Genomic DNA, 17,975 nt, shown 5'->3' on the forward strand with positions numbered 1-17,975 from the left:
TGCAGATCCCAGAACCCACTGTACCCAGTTTCCACCTGCCCAGGGGCCTGGACGGGGCGATGCAAAGGGAGAGGCTGCCAGAAGAGCAGGGAAGCTGCAGGCAGGAACGTGGGGGCGGGGGTGGGGTGGGCAGCAGGCCAGGGAGGAAGGTCTCTGGGAATCAGGCTGGGTCACTCCCCCAGGAGCCACCAGATCATCACCCCGGTGGGTGGCCCGGGCCTCCTGAAGACCTGGCTCAAGTTTTCAAAACTCTCCAAGGTTTCTCAATCTTCCTCTGGAGGCCCGCAGTGCTCCTCCCCTGCGTGTCCCAGCCCGGGAGTTCCTTCCTCTCCGCAGCTCGGTTCCCATAAATGCGATGTTTTTGGAGCTCGTGGGAGTGGAGTGGGACAGGTATAAAAAGGAAGAGTGAGGCGTGGGGACGAAGCCCTATCTAGGCAGCTGGCCACCAGGAGCTGAGGGCACCGCAACTGGCCACACCGTGCCCCGCTCTGCCGCAGCCAGGATGGTCCTGAGGGCGGCTCAGACAGGTCTCTGGGCTGGTCAGGGCTGCTCGGGGAGTGGGTTTTCAGGCTGAGAGGTCCAGACAGCACACAGAGACGCTGCACAGGAGGCTGGCTTCCTACCTGCTGGGGGTGGGGGGCAAGGAAGAGACGGAGGAAGAGGGGGAGGAGGGGGAGGAGGAGCAGGTGGAAGGGGAGGAGGAGGTAGAAGGGGAGGAGGAGATGGAAGGGGAGGAGGAGGAAGAGGAGGGGGAGGAGGAGGTGGAGGAGGAGGAGGAACAGGTGGAAGGGGAGGAGGAGGAGGTGGAAGGGGAGGAGGAGCAGGTGGAAGGGGAGGAGGAGGGGGAGGAGGGGGAGGTACAAGGGGAGGAGGAGCAGGTAGAAGGGGAGGGGGAGGAGGGGCAGGAGGAGGGGGAGGGGGAGGAGGAGCAGGTGGAAGGGGAGGAGGGGCAGGAGGAGGGGGAGGGGGAGGAGGAGCAGGTGGAAGGGGAGGAGGGGCAGGAGGAGGGGGAGGGGGAGGAGGAGCAGGTGGAAGGGGAGGAGGGGCAGGAGGAGGGGGAGGGGGAGGAGGAGCAGGTGGAAGGGGAGGAGGGGCAGGAGGAGGGGGAGGGGGAGGAGGAGCAGGTGGAAGGGGAGGAGGGGCAGGAGGAGGGGGAGGGGGAGGAGGAGCAGGTGGAAGGGGAGGAGGGGCAGGAGGAGGGGGAGGGGGAGGAGGAGCAGGTGGAAGGGGAGGAGGGGCAGGAGGAGGGGGAGGGGGAGGAGGAGCAGGTGGAAGGGGAGGAGGGGCAGGAGGAGGGGGAGGGGGAGGAGGAGCAGGTGGAAGGGGAGGAGGGGCAGGAGGAGGGGGAGGGGGAGGAGGAGCAGGTGGAAGGGGAGGAGGGGCAGGAGGAGGGGGAGGGGGAGGAGGAGCAGGTGGAAGGGGAGGAGGGGCAGGAGGAGGGGGAGGGGGAGGAGGAGCAGGTGGAAGGGGAGGAGGGGCAGGAGGAGGGGGAGGGGGAGGAGGAGCAGGTGGAAGGGGAGGAGGGGCAGGAGGAGGGGGAGGGGGAGGAGGAGCAGGTGGAAGGGGAGGAGGGGCAGGAGGAGGGGGAGGGGGAGGAGGAGCAGGTGGAAGGGGAGGAGGGGCAGGAGGAGGGGGAGGGGGAGGAGGAGCAGGTGGAAGGGGAGGAGGGGCAGGAGGAGGGGGAGGAGAGGCAGGTAAATGGTGTTAACCCCTAGATGGCCTGGGAGGGGGCTGAGCAGAAAGCAAGGGCAGGATGTGCTCACAGGGGTCTGACTCTGGATCTCCCTTCAGGCCTTGTGGTCCTGGTGCTGCTCCAGAGCTGTAAGTACCCCTCTTTCAAGTCACGGGAGACGGGGGTGTGATGAGGGTGATGCGGATGAAGTCTTGGCAGAGGGGAGTCCTTTCTAGTTTCTTCCACGATTCAGATGGCTCAGAAATAGGATTTGTTAACCCAAGGTGATAAGCATAGGGATGTTTATTTTACTCTTCTCTATTTTCCTGTGTATTTGAAAATTTTCAAAATAAAAACCCTTCAAAGGCTCAGATCTGGTGAAGGCCTGGACTCACAGTCCGAGTGCTGCCTGCAGTTCTTCCTCCATAACCAGGAGGGCGGAAAAGGTTACTCTGCAGCAGGACTTAGAATGAGGAGAACTTCAGAACTTCCTGGCCCATTGTGATTGGGTCCCAGCTTGGGGGATGGGCTGAGGGGAGTCTGGGGACCACCATGGGGAGGGGGGGTTACAAGTTAGGGACACTCCCAAAGGAGGGCAGAGAAGAAACGTGGAGCCGCCCAGATCAAAGCCCCTGCAGCATCTGCAAGGTTCCACCCTGAGGGCCGGAGTCTTGAGCTGGGTCCCTCCTCTTCTTCAAAGCCACTGCCTCCGGGAAGCCTTCTTTATTTGCACCAGGTCCCATTTTACCTTTATTCACCAGCCCCTACCCTCAGGGCACACAGCGCCAGGCCCTAAATCTACAAGATATTCATCCACTGCATTTAATCTGTTCCAAGCATTGTCAGGATCGCCCTGATTTTCATCAGAGGCAGAGGGAACTGAGGCAGCCCCTCGCATTTAGAATTCTAAGTTTGCTCACATCTCAGCCTGGGTGCCCAGTACCCCATCGGCACTCAGCACGGGGCTCAATCAGAGCCCCCCACCCCCAGCTCAGTCCTGGCGCCTCACCCCGGACTTCATCTTCAGGTTCCGCATACAAACTGGTCTGCTACTATACCAGCTGGTCCCAGTACCGGGAGGGTGAGGGGAGCTGCCTCCCAGATGCCATCGACCCCTTCCTCTGCACCCACATCATCTACAGCTTTGCCAACATAAGCAACGATGAGATTGACACCTGGGAGTGGAACGATGTCACACTCTACGACACGCTCAACACGCTCAAGAACAGGTTGGGCCACAGGCTGCCGGGACAGAAGGGAGATGGAGGGCTAGGCTGGCTGGTCCCAGGGCAGGGTGCCTCCGCTCCGGAGGCTGGGTGAGGGCCCCCAGAACCCAGGGTGGGGGGTGGGAGGGCCTCGGCTTCGGCGGGAGGAAGCAATGAGGGCACGTGTTGGGCCATATCTGGTGACGACAGAGGCAGCCTCTAGAAGGCCAGCTGAGCTCTCCCTGGGGCAGAGGAGCCCCCCCCCTCCCCCCACCCACTGGGGGTGCTTCTCCAGGAAGCATGGAAAATACTCATGACTCTGTTTTGCTAGATCCTGGTTTCCCCACTCAGGGGAGCAAAAACGGGCAGAGTTACTCAGAGTAACTGCCACGAAGTCTATGTGTCTTAGAATCCTGACTCTCAGGATTGGAAGGACATCCCGCCTAAGCTAGAAGCCTGGGACAGCCTCCCAAACAGGGGCCAGCCTGTGTCACGGCAGCCTCACTCCAGCCCGGCCCTCCTGCCTCCCTGCTCCCCACAGGAACCCCAACCTGAAGACCCTTCTGTCCGTGGGAGGATGGAGCTTTGGGTCTCAAAGGTAAGACCCATTCCCCAAAGGATGATGGAATGGGGATGAGGAGGCATAGGTCTCCCCCTGCCCCTACTCTATGGGGTCAATGGGGACCCCAGACTGGTTAGGCCTAAATGGTTGTCAGGTGCCCACCCCGCATACAGCCAAGAAACCAGAGCCCAGAGAGGGAGAGGGCCTTGCAGAGAGAGTCACACAGCACGTTGCCAGTGGATCTTAGGACTCCCTGGCTGCGCTCCACTTACTGGCCCTCAGACCTGAAAGCACAGAGCTTCTGGGAGATACTACCCTAAGGGCTGGAAGGAGAGGGATAGAAAGAATGGAAGATTTCAGACTGTCAAGAGCCTGGGAGGACTTCCTGGAGTGGGTAGGATTGGATCAGAGCTTAGAAAGGGGGCGAGACGTGGCCCTAATAGCTCGCACTTAGCGAGTGGTCACTACGTGTCAGGCACCCCATCCAGCCACAATCACAGGTGATCCCCACAGCAACACTGTGAAACATGGTCATTATCTCCACTTCACAGACGAAACGGAGATGCAGGTTATGACCTTTCCAAAGTGGCTTGGTTCGTTTTGACAATTTTTTCGAGAATGAAACCACAAAAGCTCTCTCTGAGATGCCTGGACCTGGGTCCTGTCCCAGCCCTGCCCTTCTAGAGCTGTGGGGCTCAGGCCCCCGGCTGCACGCGCCTCAGAAATCCCACCAGACGGCCAAGTCTCCCAGCATGTCAGCACTGAGCCCTCTGCCGGGGTGATTTGGGTCCTAGATTTTCCAAAATAGCCTCCAAGACCCAGAGTCGTAGGACTTTCATCAAGTCGGTGCCGCCATTTCTGCGAACCCATGGCTTTGACGGGCTGGACCTGGCCTGGATCCACCCTGGGAGGAGAGACAAGCGCTACTTCACCACCCTGGTCAAGGTGCTGGTGGGGTCGGGGAGAGCGGTGGAGACGGTGGGGACGTGATCCGGCACCAGGGAGCCGGGTGGGCAGGAGCGGTCTTCAGCTGCTGGCCTCCCAGGGGTGGGCAGAGAGGGCCTGAGACCTCCTGGCTGCGGGGTCCTGGGCCCCGGGCGGAGGAGAGACGAGCCGGCCTGTGCCCTAAGGTCTCACACAACAAGGAAGACATATTACCACGGTGGGAGGTGGGGTGGGGGGTCTCCGAGGCAGAAGGTCACTAACTGGGGCTCCCACTCATCCCTGTCCATTTAATGGGGCGGCATCATCATCCACTGTTTGGTCCCAAACTGATGCTGCCCGCTCCCCACCAGTGCTGGGGACACTCGGCCACATCTGACAGCAGCCCAAGCATCTCCATGACCCCAGGGACAGAGAGATTCCCTAAATAAGTTGCCCACAGTACCGATACAACGTTAATTTTAAAGAGTGCTAAATGTAAATTTAAAGACCACTTTAATTTCGTTGTCTCACGTACTGGCTTGAACAAAACAGGCCGCAAAGCAGATTTCTTCCAACACGATGTGAGCCAACTAGGATCACCGCCTGTCCTCCTGTCCCTCTGGGACAGGGAGCAACTGTCGATGGGTGTGTGTGGGGGTGGGGACGTGATTGGTCCAAACAGGCTTTTTAGGAGAAGGATGGGGGAGCCCACCAGTCAGCTGCTTTATCATTCCCACCAAAGCCCTGTCAGGTTGGGGATCCCAGCAGACGGGGAAGGTCAATGACACGCCCAGGGACCTCAGCCTCTCTCACAAGTCTCTCTGTCACACAGCCAGGGCCCCATTCACTCCCCTGCATCTCTCCCAACCAGGAAATGAAGGCTGAGTTTGCAAGGGAAGCCCAGACGGGAACAGAGCAGCTCCTGCTAAGTGCGGCCGTGTCTGCAGGGAAGGTAGCCATCGACAATGGCTATGATATCGCCCAGATATCCCAGTGAGTCCCCTGCCCCACCCTGCCCCAGTGCTCCATGTAAAGTTGCAAGACTGGATTTCTAGTCCCTGTTCTTCCAAAAACTTGACAGTGTGTTCTTGAGCAAGTCACTTCCACACGCTGTGCCTCAGTCTTCCCATCTGTCGAATGGGACATAGCAATCCCTGCCCTTCCTTTTTCACACGGGGGGATTGTGCTAACCAGTCGAGAGAGTTTCTATGAATGTATTTGTGGAAAAGGAAGTAGGAAATGATATACAAACCGGCCAGCCACTGAGGGGCACTGTCCACACCAGGCTTTTCTCCGCACACAGACTGCTAGTGACTAGAGAGAGGCAGGCCAGTGGCAATGAAACTGTGCATTTCTACGCCGCCTCCAGGCGCTTGCACACACACAGGCGGCCTCCTCTCTGTGCATCCCTCATCCTCCCCCTGTCCCCTGATGCATGTGAGAATGAGCAGTTCATTCCCCAGAGGGGCTGATGCCTCCATGAAATAAAGATGCAGGTCTTAGGAAACCTAGGAATAAAGAACAAAGGTTCTTTACTCTGACTTTTTTTTTTCTAGGAGAGAGAGAGACAGTGTGAGCAGGGGAGGGTCAGAGAGAGAGGGAGACACAGACTCCGAAATAGGCTCCAGGCTCTGAGCTGGCAGTCAACACAGAGCCCGACGGGGGGCTCGAACCCACGAACCGCGAGATCATGACCTAAGCGAAAGTTGGACGCTTAACCGACTAAGCCACCCAGCCACCCCTACTCTGACTTTTTAGAATCTCTACAATTTGGGGAGGTGTAGATTCAGTGTTTAAGTTGATGGTTTAGGAGGTAGGAACTAGGTGGCTCTCAACCATTCGCCCCCGACATCTGAAGCTCACAGTCACGCAGCCTATCTGTGGTCCCTCTCCCCCACGTGTGTGTAAACCTCCCTCCCCAGCCCAGTGAGTCCTAGGTACAGGCCTTCCTTCGGTCCAGCTCCGTCCCCACCAGGCTGCCTGTTGATGCCACTTTTAATCTGCTGTCACTAAGATGAACATGGCAGATGTGGAGGGCGGAAGGCGAGATAGAGCCAGTTCCCAAACGTGTGCCGGAGTCATCACAGAAGAGTTCCATTCTTGCCTTAAATGCACCGGTGGGGTTCTGAGCCCACTCCTGGGTGCGGCGCAGGGGAAGTGGTGGGGCGGCCCAGACAGCGGATCACAGGTTCCGGATGGGCCTTTGGGTTAATGGCCTGTCTCCTGCCTACGCTGTTCACCACATGCTGGGCTGATGGATGTGAGACCTTTCTAATCTCCTGCCTCGCCCTCTGACCTCCCTTCCCCAGACACCTGGACTTCATCAACGTTATGAGCTATGACTTTCACGGAGCCTGGCGTCAGACCACAGGGCATCACAGCCCCCTGTTCCGAGGCCAGGAGGACGCAAGCGCTGACAGATTCAACAATGCCGTGAGTGCCTGGAAGGAGGGTGGCCAGCCAGGAACGGGCCACAGGGACCTGTCACCTGCCGGTGCTCACACACCAACCCCATGCACCCCAGGAATTCCTGCAAGGGAGGGGTTATGGCCCCCATCCTGCAGATGAGGACACTAAGGTGCAGTCTGTGAGTTCCCCATGGCTCCAGAACAGAGGAGGCAGGAGTCTAGTCTAGACCAGCCTTTCACTTGCTCTGTGATTGGCTGCCAATAGTATTGACTGCCAAATAGTAATAATCCCTTCCTATACCCAAGAACAATATTTTTGAGAATGAAACCACAGAATGCATTTTTTAATGTTTATTTATATATAGTGTGTGTGTGTGTGTGAGAGAGAGAGAGAGAGAGAGAGAGAGAGAGAATGAGCAGGGGAGAGGCAGAGAGAGTGAGAGAGAGTCCCAAGGAGGCTCCATGATGTCAGCGCAGAGCTGACACAGGACTTCCTCCCAGGAGCCATGAGATCATGACCTAAGCCGAAACCAAGAGTTGGGTGCTCAGCCGACTAAGCTACCCAGGGGTCCCTACAAAATGCATTTGAGACTGATATTATCAGTTCCCAGAAGGAAGGGGCTCCCAGATGCACGGCAGACCTAGAGCTCAGCCCATCGAGGCAGCACTGGCAATTGTGCAGTCTTGCTCATCCTGCACCGCCAGTCCCGCTAGCTGCTCATGCCCTCCCCTCCTTCCCTCTGCCAGGACTACGCCGTGGGCTACATGCTGAGACTGAGGGCCCCAGCCAATAAGCTGGTGATGGGCATCCCCACCTTTGGGAGGACTTTCACTCTGGCCTCCTCCAAGACGGGTGTGGGTGCCCCCATCTCCGGGCCCGGATTACCAGGCCGGTTCACCAAGGAGGAGGGGATCCTGGCCTACTATGAGGTATGAACGAGGGAGGGGGTAAGATCCTCACACTCCCAGAGGCCCCGGGGAAGGTGAGCTGCCCACCTCACCCCCATTTGCTCCCTTGGGAATAAAAAAATGTTCTAGTGAACATAGCACCCTGAGGAGGAAGAAGGGGGAGGTCAGGCCTCTTGCTACAAAGTCGACGAAGCCTCCTGCAGGCCCCCCAGGTCTGCTCTGCTAAGCTCCCAAATACTCCTCTGGCCACCGAGTTGAAGTTTCCCTTCCAGCCCAAAAGAGAGCAATGGCTAAAAGGCAGGCTCTTTGTTCTGCCTCCGCCTCTGCTGCTCTGTACAGCCGCAGGCCAGTCCTTAGTGTCAAGCCATCATCTCCCACATCCCTGTTCAAAATACCGGAAGCAAGTTCCACATAGGAGTGAAAACATACGATATCTGTCTTTCTCTGCCTGACTTACTTCACTCAGCTTAATACCCTCCAGTTCCATCCACGTTGCTGCAAATGGCAGGATTTCATTCTTTCTCATTGCCAAGAAGTATTCCATTGTATATATAAACCACATCTTCTTTATCCACTCGTCAGTTGATGGACATCTGGCCTCTTTCCATAATTTGGTTATTGTTGAAAGCGCCGCTATAAACATTGGGGTACATGTGCCCCTATGCATCAGCACTCCTGTATTTATCCTGAATTTATTCTTTGGATAAAATAGTAGCAGTGCTATTGCTGGGTCGTAGGGTAGTTCTATTTTTAATTTTTTGAGGAACCTCCACACTGTTTTCCAGAGCGGCTGGCTGTGCCAGTTTGAATTCCTTGGGAGAAGGAAAAGGGGGAAAAATAGTTACAAACAGAGAGGGAGGGAAAATAGTTACAAACCATAAGAGACTCTTAAATACAGAGAACAAACTAAGAGTTGATGGGGGTGTGGGGGAGAGGGGGAAATGGGTGATGCGCATGGAAGAGGGCCCTTGTTGGGATGAGCACTGGGTGTATGTAGGTAAGCGATGAATCCTGGGAATCTACCCCCAAAACCAAGAGCACACGATACACACTGTATGTTCGCCAATTTGACAATAAATTATATTTTTAAAAAAATACCAGAAGCAAACCAGAGTCCCTCTAATGCCCTCAGGCCACAGCACCCAGAGAACCCTGGGGTATTTGCATCTGCTTTACACAAATTTGCATGAAGACTGCAGGCTGGGGACAAATGTAGTCGGCAGGATGAAGCAAGGGGCTGAAAGAGATTAGGAGAGTGGCATCTCCTCGGTGACCAGTGAAGTCTCACACAGCTCCCCATGCCACCCATGCCCTGTTCTCTGTCAGATCTGTGACTTCCTCAACGGAGCCACGGTCCAGAGACTCTCTGACCAGAAGGTTCCCTATGCCACCAAGGGCAACCAGTGGGTGGGGTACGATGACCAGGAGAGCGTCAAAAACAAGGTAGGTCCTCAAGGCCGTGCCCCGGGATGAAGAGGGAGAGGGAGCCCCTTCTTTAAGCAGTCAGATTCCGGTCACCTGCACAGAGGGCAGAGCGCAGTTACTGAGGTGGGGGGCAGTCAGATCTGAGGCATCTGTTTCCTTCCCCGGGGAGGGGTCTAGGTGGCACATCCCTCCCCACCCCCCCACACATGCTGGCCCAGGGAACCCAGCTCTGCCCGCCCTGGCTCTTCCCTTCCAGGTGCAGTACCTGAGGAGCAGGCAGCTGGCTGGTGCCATGGTGTGGGCTGTGGATCTGGATGACTTCCGGGGAAGCTTCTGTGGCAAGGGTCTGCACTTCCCTCTCACCACTGCCATCAAGGATGCACTTGCTGCGGCTTAGCCCTTGCCCTGCACATGCTGGGGCAGGGGGGCCCCTCCCCCTTACTCCAGCTGGCCAGGAGCCTGCTCGCCCACCCTGCTGAGTCCCCAACTAAGCCTCAGTCTCCCTCCCTTGAACCCCACGCAGAGGGCCACCGTAGAGCCATCTGGGCTCAGCTTTAGTGGACAAGCAGGTAGAGGCAGGGCCGTGGGCAGGTAAGGCTTGGGGGCCACACGTGGGGCAGCACACACCTGCTGACTTGTGAAAATGCTCAACGACCCCAGCCCCATACAAGGGGATTTCTTCAACTCCCTTACCCCCAGGCCTCCTCACCAAAGGACCCCATTTTGGCCCACTCTCCAATGGAGGAGCCAAACATCACTCTCAGAGCAGCGGCCACACTGATTACACCCTCTGTGAAGCCCAACTTGAACCCTGCACCCAGGAATGTTACCACGTCTCCCCTCCTACTTCCCTTTCCCAATTGCCCAACAGCTGCTCAATAAAGCACCAGAGGTTAGCAGTATGTTGAGACTCCTTCAGTCTCTCCTTGTGGCCCCACGGGACCCCCTGGGCTCCCCTCCCCCACCTCTTCTGGATTCCTTTCTTTCAGGCTTGGGGCTCTGAGCTTATAGAAGGTGAGGCTACGGTGGCCTCCACTGGACCCCAGAGGGTCCCAAAAGGAGGCCAGCCTCCTCAGATCTATCTGCTGGGGACTTAACCCAAGAGAGCTGATGGCCATCCAGATATCGTCTTCCCTTCTTGGGACACGCTCGGCCTCCAACCCAAGGCTCCTCTGCTCAGGCTGGCCAGGGCCAGGACGTGGCAGGCAGATGAGATGTGATGGGCTCCGAAGACAAGCCCGTCTTCCGGCCTTTATGAGGTAGAAATGCTCGCATCAGCATTCCCAGGGCCCCAGGCACGACTTCTACCCGAGTCCAGATGCACCATCCGAAGTCAAAGAGAATTGTGTGTGGATTCCCCCGGGTTCGGATTGTTTGTGACTTGACCTAGTGGTTTGTGACACTGGTTAGAGGTGTAGGAAGGAAGTACCTATTGGCTACCCTGAAATCTGAACCAGCTGGAGCTGGGCAGATGCAACTGATCCCAAGGTCACAGGCCTGCTAACGGCAAAGAAAACGAGAACTTGGCCAGAGCTGGGAGGTGGGGGAGTTACCTGGCATTTCATCGCAGGAGAGTGGGGCCAGGCACCCTCAATCCCTGCTCCTCGCCACCCCCTCCCATACACACAAGGGTCTTTGAAACCCCTCCAGGGCAGCCAACCCCCCTCCTTCTCCCGGAAGCCACCCTTCCCCCAGCCTCGGACAAGCTCGGCAGGGCTGACTCAGGGGCTTGCAGAGTTAGTCACATTCACTTATAGCTGCGGAGTCAGAGGCCAGGGATGGGGATCGGGTCTCCAGGGCCCGCCCCCTGCCTGGCAGGACACTGAGTCACCTGGCAGAGGACACAGGCACCCAGGCAGGGTCGGACCCCAAGGCTCCTCAGGCCCTCCATGGCCACTTCCCAGAGAGGACAGCCAGCCGCAAAAGGCGGCCCCACTCCTGTGTGGCCAGCCCTGGGGAAAGGGGAGAGTGTGCGTGTGGCCGAGGGCCCTAAATAAATGACATGCGTTTTTATTTTTAAATTACAGTGTATATTGTACATGCTAAAGAGTGCATAAAGGGGCGCCTGGGTGGCTCGGTCAGTTAAGTCTGACTTCATCTCAGATCATGATCTCATAGTCTGTGAGTTTGAGCCCTGCGTCAGGCTCTGTGCCGACACCTCAGAGCCTGGAGCCTGCTTCAGATTCTGTGTCTCCCTCTCTCTGCCCCTCCCCTGCTCACGTTCTGCCTCGCTTTCTCTCTCTCTCTCTCAAAAATAAACATTAAAAAAGATTTTTTTAAAGAGTGCATAAAATGTTATTTGTTTAATTTAAAGAATCACTAACTAGCGAAAACCTGTGTAAACACCACCCAGGACAGGAAGTGGGGCCTCAGTAGTGCTTCTGAAACTCCGCCATCACCTGCATCCGTGGCCCTCTGTCTCCAGGCAGCCCCTGTCCTGACCGCCCCTGTTTTCCTTTGTGGTCTCACCATGTACAGAAGCCCCTGGAAGAAGAGAGCAGGGGGTTGCCTGCGTTTGAACTGAACGTGGATGGGATCTCCCTGTTCTATGAATCTGCCTTCTTTCGTTCACCATTATGTCTGTGAGATCGTCCATGCAGCTGAGCTTTGTTCATTTCACTCCGTGTTTCGGATTCGAGGTTTATACCTGCGCCACAGTGAGCCCTGCATTCCGCCATCGAGGGACAGCTGTTTTCGTCCGGCTCTTAAAAATAAGATTGCTGTGAATGTTTTCGCGTGTGTCTCTGGGGTACATGCGTGAGGGTTTCTAGGGGTGTCACTACTGGGCCCCAGATATGCCCACTTTCTACTTTTACTAGATACTGTCTCACTTTTTCCGAAGGGATTTCTTTGATATCTGCTCCCACGACCAGTGACAGCTCCTGTTGCTTCCCCTCCTCCCTGACACGTGGTTTTTGCAGGCTTTTTCAATGATTAACGATCTTAGTGTTTTATTGGATGAATGAATCAACGACTAGACGTTTGATTGCACCTGCCTCATTGCCCCCACTGTAGATGCCTGTGCCCATGCCCTGCTGCAAAGAGTCTAGAAGTTTCCGAGTGCTGTCCTCCTCCAGAGTCTCTTCCAGCTCTGCTTCATGACTTTATCTCATTTCCAAGGGCTAGGGGACTGTCACAGGGCTCTCTGTAATACATGGAGAAAGTGAGGCCCGAGCAGGGAATGGGGAGACTGGCTCCTCTCCAGCCTCCCCAGCAGAAGCAGTAACCAGGGGCCTTCAACCCCCTTCCCAGGGTCCCATTTCTGGAAGACTTTCCTCCAGCTAGCCACACCTTGGGCATCTCAGTTCTTTCCCTCTCTAGAACCTCAACCTCACACAGCACAACTGAGAACGCCCAGGGAATGTGAGTCCACGAGGAGTGTGGAATCCCAGAGCAAAGCTGGCAGTGCTCCCCAGGGAACGCCGTTCCGGGCTGTCTGGGTCCCAGCACCCAACCTGACAAGCCCTGGGTACAAGTGGCTCCACAGAGGCCAAACACAGAGGCTGATCCGGGTCCCTTCTCCAGATGGAAGCTCTTGTTCCCACTGCCCTGATCCCTGGCACAGGCTCCCGGCAGTGTCCCATCTCACCCATCTGTGCCTTTCTGCCATCCAGGCACCAGCACCCTGGCCGCTGAGGTCCAATCGGAGTGATGGACGACGTGGTGCGCTCCTCAGGGGACCCTGCCGTTCCTCCCCCAGAGCTATTCCTGGCCTAAGCGTCTCCCCACCCCCTAGGCCCTCCCGCCTGACCTGACCCCACAGCTGGGAATCATCATTTGGCTGGGGGTGGGGCAGCCCCTGACTATATAAGCCTGGGCCTAGGTGTCCCAGGCACCCTGGAGGCCCAGACCTACCCCTGCTGACCCCTGCACACTCCAGCCTGAAACCCCCCACCCCCCGCCCCCAGCCAGCCCAGCAATGACCGACAAAGCCACCTTGGAGGCCCCCACCTGTGGTCCGGAGGAGATCGCCTCTGAGTCCGCCAAGGCACCCAGCACAGAACCCTCTGGAGAAGTGGCAGCAGCGGAGAGTCCTGGGGAAGCGCAGGCTCCCACACCACAGGAGCTTGCCCCTCAGGCACCTGTCCCCGCAGCCCCTGCAGCCTCTAAACCTGCACCTCCAAGTGAAGGTGACAAAAGATGGGGCAGGTGGAAGAGGGAAGCAGGGATGGCAGGGAATGGGGGAAGGGGTGGGGAGAGCTCCCCACCATGGACCTCTGCATCTCCCCCTACTTCTCTCCCAGATGTCCCCAGTGCCCCGCTGCTGCTGACCATGGAGGATGTGAGTGACAGCTCGGTGACCGTGAGCTGGGAGCCCCCAGAGAGGCTAGGGCGGCTGGGGCTCCAGGGCTATGTGCTGGAGCTCTGCCGAGAGGGAGGTGAGCTCTGGGCTAAGCCCTGTGTACACCCAGGGGTGGTGGGCTGGGGGGAGGGTAGCACGGACAAGCGCCCAGGCCCTGCAGCACCCCAGGCCTGTCTCGGGGGTAGATACAGAAGGATGAAGTGTGAGTGGTCCCCTCCACCCACTCACCTACCACTTCTTGCTACTCCGTGTACCTCTGAGGCAGGGGGATGTCCAAATGACCTCCCTGCCCTCCAGGTCCAAGGAGCTTCTGAGTGAGTAACAGAGATAGAAGGGTCGGGGCCACTGGGGTGCAGCTCTGATGAGAAATGAAGGAGACGCCGAGTCCTGCTGGGGGAGGGCAAGCGGGAGGTGGAGACCAGAGGAGCTGGGAGGTGACAGTAGGAGGCAGTGAGGAGAAACAGGGGACCAGGGCCCAATTCCTGCTGCCACTGTGCCGTCCACTCCACGGTGGCCAAGCCCAGCCTGGCTTCTGCCTTTGCCCCTCCATTGCTGTGTGACTTGGCAAATGTGTCCAACCCTCTCTGGGCTTTAGTGACACCTTTTCTGGCCACCATTCCAGGGCTTTAATACCAGGTGTCTTTGATGCCATTTGACAAGAAGTCAAGGAAGGAGAGCAAGGAAAAAATAAGGCTCAGAGAGGGAGGTCCGCCTCCCCAGATCACCAGGGTGAAGGAAGGCCCCTCTGAGAAGGATGCCTGTGGCCATGAAGCTGGGGCCTTGCATGCTCTCCATTTTCCACAGCCTCAGAGTGGGTACCCATGAACGCCCGGCCCATGATGGTGACGCAGCAGACCGTGCGGAACCTGGCTCTGGGAGACAAATTCTTCCTGCGTGTGGCTGCGGTGAGCTCTGCGGGGGCCGGCCCGCCAGCTGTGCTAGAGCAGCCCATCCACATCCAGGAGGTCATCGGTAAGGTCTGCCCTCTCATCTCCTGCTCCCCAGTCCTTCCCAGGCACCTTCTCCGATGGGTAGGGAAACTGAGGCCATTGGGCCGGGGAAATGGGACTGTCATTTCCCCACATCCCACCCTCTCGTGCACAAGCCACATGCTATCACCAGCTTGCCTTAAGAAAGTTCCAGGTTCCTCAGCAGCAAGTCTCTGGAGGTCAAGAAGGTTCCCCAGCATTGGGGGAGGGGCTCCCTGACCCTCAGAAATGAAAGCTCAGGTTCTCCAAGTCACCTGCCTCAGGGTCCCAAAGCTAAGAGCCATCCTGTTCTTCCTCCTGTCTAATCTCAACCCCTCCAGTGGCCATGCAAGCTCATTTTCTGCCCATTTTCTGTTCTGGTCACACGGCCTGGGTTCCAGATCTTCCCAAAGGTTTTGTAACGGAGAGAAGTCTTTGCTTGCCTCTTATCCCACCACAGCCCTAGTGGGAGGAAGACGAGAGCCTGCAGAAGACCTGAGAAGTTTTCTCCATCCCCAGAGGGCAGCGGTGTCCTGGGGACCCAGGAGGCCAGCTGCTGTCCCCTTGCTAACGACGATTTCTATTTGCAGGGCTCATTAGCCTCAAGCCTGCCCTTGCTCCCCTCCCAGAGCTGATCAAGTTTCAGTCTGTTAATGGCAGTGAGTCATTTGGTCTGATCTGAGGTCTCTGGGGACAGCCCAGGGCCCAGGGTGAAGAGAGACACAGGCCAGCAGGTGGCCTGAGGCCTTCTCTACCTTCCTTCTTGTTCCGCCACAGCCACAGGGACCTTTAGTTCTGGACAAGGCCTCCAAAAAAGAGTAGGCTTCATGGCCACAGGAGGGGTCAAGTTTGGATTCAAGGAGATACTTCTCAACTTCAAGGCCCAAGAGATGTTGGGACCATGGGGCTAGGGAGATTTGAATCATAGACTGTCACGGCTGGTCCATCCAAGCCAAGCAGGTCCCAAGGAGCCCAGCGACTCCCTCGAGGTCACCCAGCCTAATAGCGGCAATCCCAGAACCTGACTCCCACACAAGACCATTCACCTGCCACCAAGCGTCAGGGAGCCTTCTCTGGGACCTTCCCACCCTCTGAGTGTGGGTAAGACATGGCCCCACCTGGCAGCCACGGTATGGATGTGTTGACTCTAACCCGGAGGCGCCAGGAAGCCCTCCTGGCTGGGGGGGGGTTCCTGGACCTGCCCCAGGGAGCTCAGACTCAGAGAGGGTGCAAGGGCCAGGGCCCTCTACTCCAAGGCACAACTGAAGGAGCCAGCCACACTCAGCACCCACGACTCCATTAAAATTCCTCTGGCAGGAGAGGAGGGGATTTCCTGGAGAGAAGGGGGGGAGGGGGAGCAAATGGAGCAGCCAGGCCCTCCTCCTGGGCAGGACAGGGTGGGGACCTTGTCCAGAATCCTCGGCTGCTCAGCTGTCCCTTCTTAGCCACCTGGGGCTGCCGAGCATTCTTGGCCCCCTGCAGCTGCCTCTAGAGCATTCCGCTCCTTATGCTCCCAGAGCCAAGTGCCTGCACAGCTAATCCTCGGAGACACAGTGTTCCTTCTCACCGTCTCCTCCCCCTCCAGCCTGTGTGCCACCCACCAACTGCTGCCACCTGTTTGCTGCCGAGGAGCCCCAGCCACCACTGCTGCTGCCCTGCCTGGGATGGGGGGTGGGGTGGGGACCGACAATGGCAGGGGCCTGCTGCAGGCGCCCTTGGAATGCCCAGTAGCTTTAGCGGTTGCACCTGATGAGGTGATGGCCAGGAAGGTGGCTCCCTGCCCTGGCATGGGACTGAAGTAAGATTTCATGAAGGATTTCCCAACTGTAAGACTGAAAGGCAGTGGGAGGGGTGACGGAGAAAGAAGGGGGTATGTCTGCTCTGGCTCGTTTAAGAAGGGAAAGCTCCTAATCCTCCCATGTGGCCTCGAGACAGAGAAATGGGCAACTTGAATTCAGAGGGCTCCTATGGAGGCTGGTGGCTGGTGGCTGGTGTGGAATGGAGGGTGTGGAATGGATGGCATCGCCACCTTTCCTGGGGATGAAGGCCAACAGGTGCCACACCTGATCGCCACTAGGGGGAACCAAGGAGCCCACTAGGACCCATCTGGAGCCCAGGAATGCCTGGGCTGCAGGGCAAATCCCAGCCTGGCAAGGTCAGGGCGCGAAGGGAGTGCCCGAGATGCCTACCACTTCACACCATGGAGGCCCTCCCCTCCTGGAACCTCCCGGCTCTCCACTCCCCAAGTGCCTTAGGGGATACGGGCCCCTGGATCTCCAGGGTGAGCTTAGTCTTTCCCACAAGGAGGCAGCCCCAGAACACATCTGGGAGCCCTCCTGCCCAGCCAGCGACACTCACCAGTTATTTCCTGCCCCAGCCACAGTAGCCTCCAACCAGCAACCCCATCACTGTGCTAAGCCTAAACTCTCGCTTTGATGCAGAGGCCCCCAAGATCCGTGTCCCCCGCCATCTTCGTCAGACCTACATCCGCCAGGTGGGAGAGACAGTCAATCTGCAAATCCCCTTCCAGGTGGGTACGGCTCCTGCCCAGGATGACCACCTGGATGGAAGTCAGGGCCCCCATCTGAGGTGTGTTGGAGGAGCCCAGGGGACGTCAGGGTCCCCAGGGGGTCGGCCTAAGACCCACCACAATAGCTTCACCCTCCCTTCACAACGACTCAGTTGTGATTCTCCAGCCTGGTGACAGGGCAGGTGGTGCCAGGGCTGGCTGCACGCCTGGAGAACGGAGCTGTGAGCAGCACGTGTGTCTCCAGCTTCTGCTGTTCGTCCCGGGAAGGGCTGGTGAGGCTGGCTCCCCTGGGCACGGCTCCAGGGACCCCCTAGAGTTAAGTGGGTATGGGGGTGCTGGAGCTTCCTGCACTCACCATGAAAGCTCCTCCCTCCCAGGGGAGTCCCAAGCCTCAGGCCTCTTGGACCCACAACGGCCACGCCCTGGACAGCCAGCGAGTGAACGTGCGCACTGGGGACCAGGACTCCATCCTCTTCATCCGCTCGGCCCAGCGCTCCGACTCGGGCTGCTATGAGCTCACTGTGCGTCTGGAAGGCTTGGAGGCCAAGGCAGCCATCGACATCCTGGTGATTGGTACGGGGCCAGGGGAGGCACGGTTGACTTGCCGGGGGCCCAGAGACCCCCCACCTCCTACCCCAGAGCTGACAGCTGAAGAGGTCAGGCCAGAGACTGTGACAGGAGACAGATCCTGGGTATGGGGATTATGTGGCAAGCTCAGGCCTCCCCCTCACTGTCCCCTCACACTCTGTCCTGCAGAGAAACCCGGGCCCCCCAGCAGCATCCGGCTACTGGACGTCTGGGGCTGTAATGCTGCCCTTGAGTGGACGCCACCCCAGGACACAGGCAACACAGAGCTCCTGGGCTACACAGTGCAGAAGGCAGACAAAAAGACAGGGGTAAGGCCTGCTGGAGCAGAGCGGGGCCAGAGGAAGTGGCTAAGGTGGCCAGGAAGGCCCTGCCCTCCAAGAGTCCAGGGACCAAGTTCTAGTCTAACTGCTGCTAACCTGACTCCTCATGTAGCTTTTAGAAAGATCCCTGTCCTCTCTGGGCCTGTTCCCTCCTGAAGACC

General features: G+C 57.9%; 2 protein-coding genes across 2 annotated transcripts in view; both read left to right on the forward strand.

Moving 5' to 3' along the window:
• The first annotated feature begins 376 nt into the window (after nucleotides 1-376).
• On the forward strand, nucleotides 377-10,007 carry CHI3L1 (chitinase 3 like 1). Its single transcript, XM_077772055.1, has 10 exons — nucleotides 377-527; nucleotides 1,792-1,821; nucleotides 2,700-2,901; nucleotides 3,419-3,475; nucleotides 4,234-4,384; nucleotides 5,235-5,356; nucleotides 6,673-6,796; nucleotides 7,519-7,701; nucleotides 9,007-9,123; nucleotides 9,362-10,007. The coding sequence occupies exons 1-10, from the start codon at nucleotides 503-505 to the stop codon at nucleotides 9,500-9,502; spliced, it is 1,152 nt and encodes a 383-aa protein (XP_077628181.1). The 5' UTR covers nucleotides 377-502; the 3' UTR covers nucleotides 9,503-10,007.
• A 3,017-nt stretch (nucleotides 10,008-13,024) lies between these two features.
• The window catches only part of MYBPH (myosin binding protein H), an 8,274-nt gene continuing 3,323 nt past the window's right edge, over nucleotides 13,025-17,975 (forward strand). Inside the window, exons 1-6 of the mRNA XM_077771976.1 lie at nucleotides 13,025-13,235; nucleotides 13,350-13,484; nucleotides 14,213-14,380; nucleotides 16,818-16,906; nucleotides 17,284-17,479; nucleotides 17,663-17,802. Coding sequence (XP_077628102.1) covers nucleotides 13,025-13,235; nucleotides 13,350-13,484; nucleotides 14,213-14,380; nucleotides 16,818-16,906; nucleotides 17,284-17,479; nucleotides 17,663-17,802 — 939 coding nt within the window. The remainder of the gene's footprint in view (nucleotides 13,236-13,349; nucleotides 13,485-14,212; nucleotides 14,381-16,817; nucleotides 16,907-17,283; nucleotides 17,480-17,662; nucleotides 17,803-17,975) is intronic.

Source organism: Crocuta crocuta, unplaced genomic scaffold (assembly GCF_008692635.1).
Source record: "Crocuta crocuta isolate KB4526 unplaced genomic scaffold, BGI_CrCroc_1.0 scaffold318, whole genome shotgun sequence".
Lineage (NCBI taxonomy): Eukaryota > Metazoa > Chordata > Mammalia > Carnivora > Hyaenidae > Crocuta > Crocuta crocuta.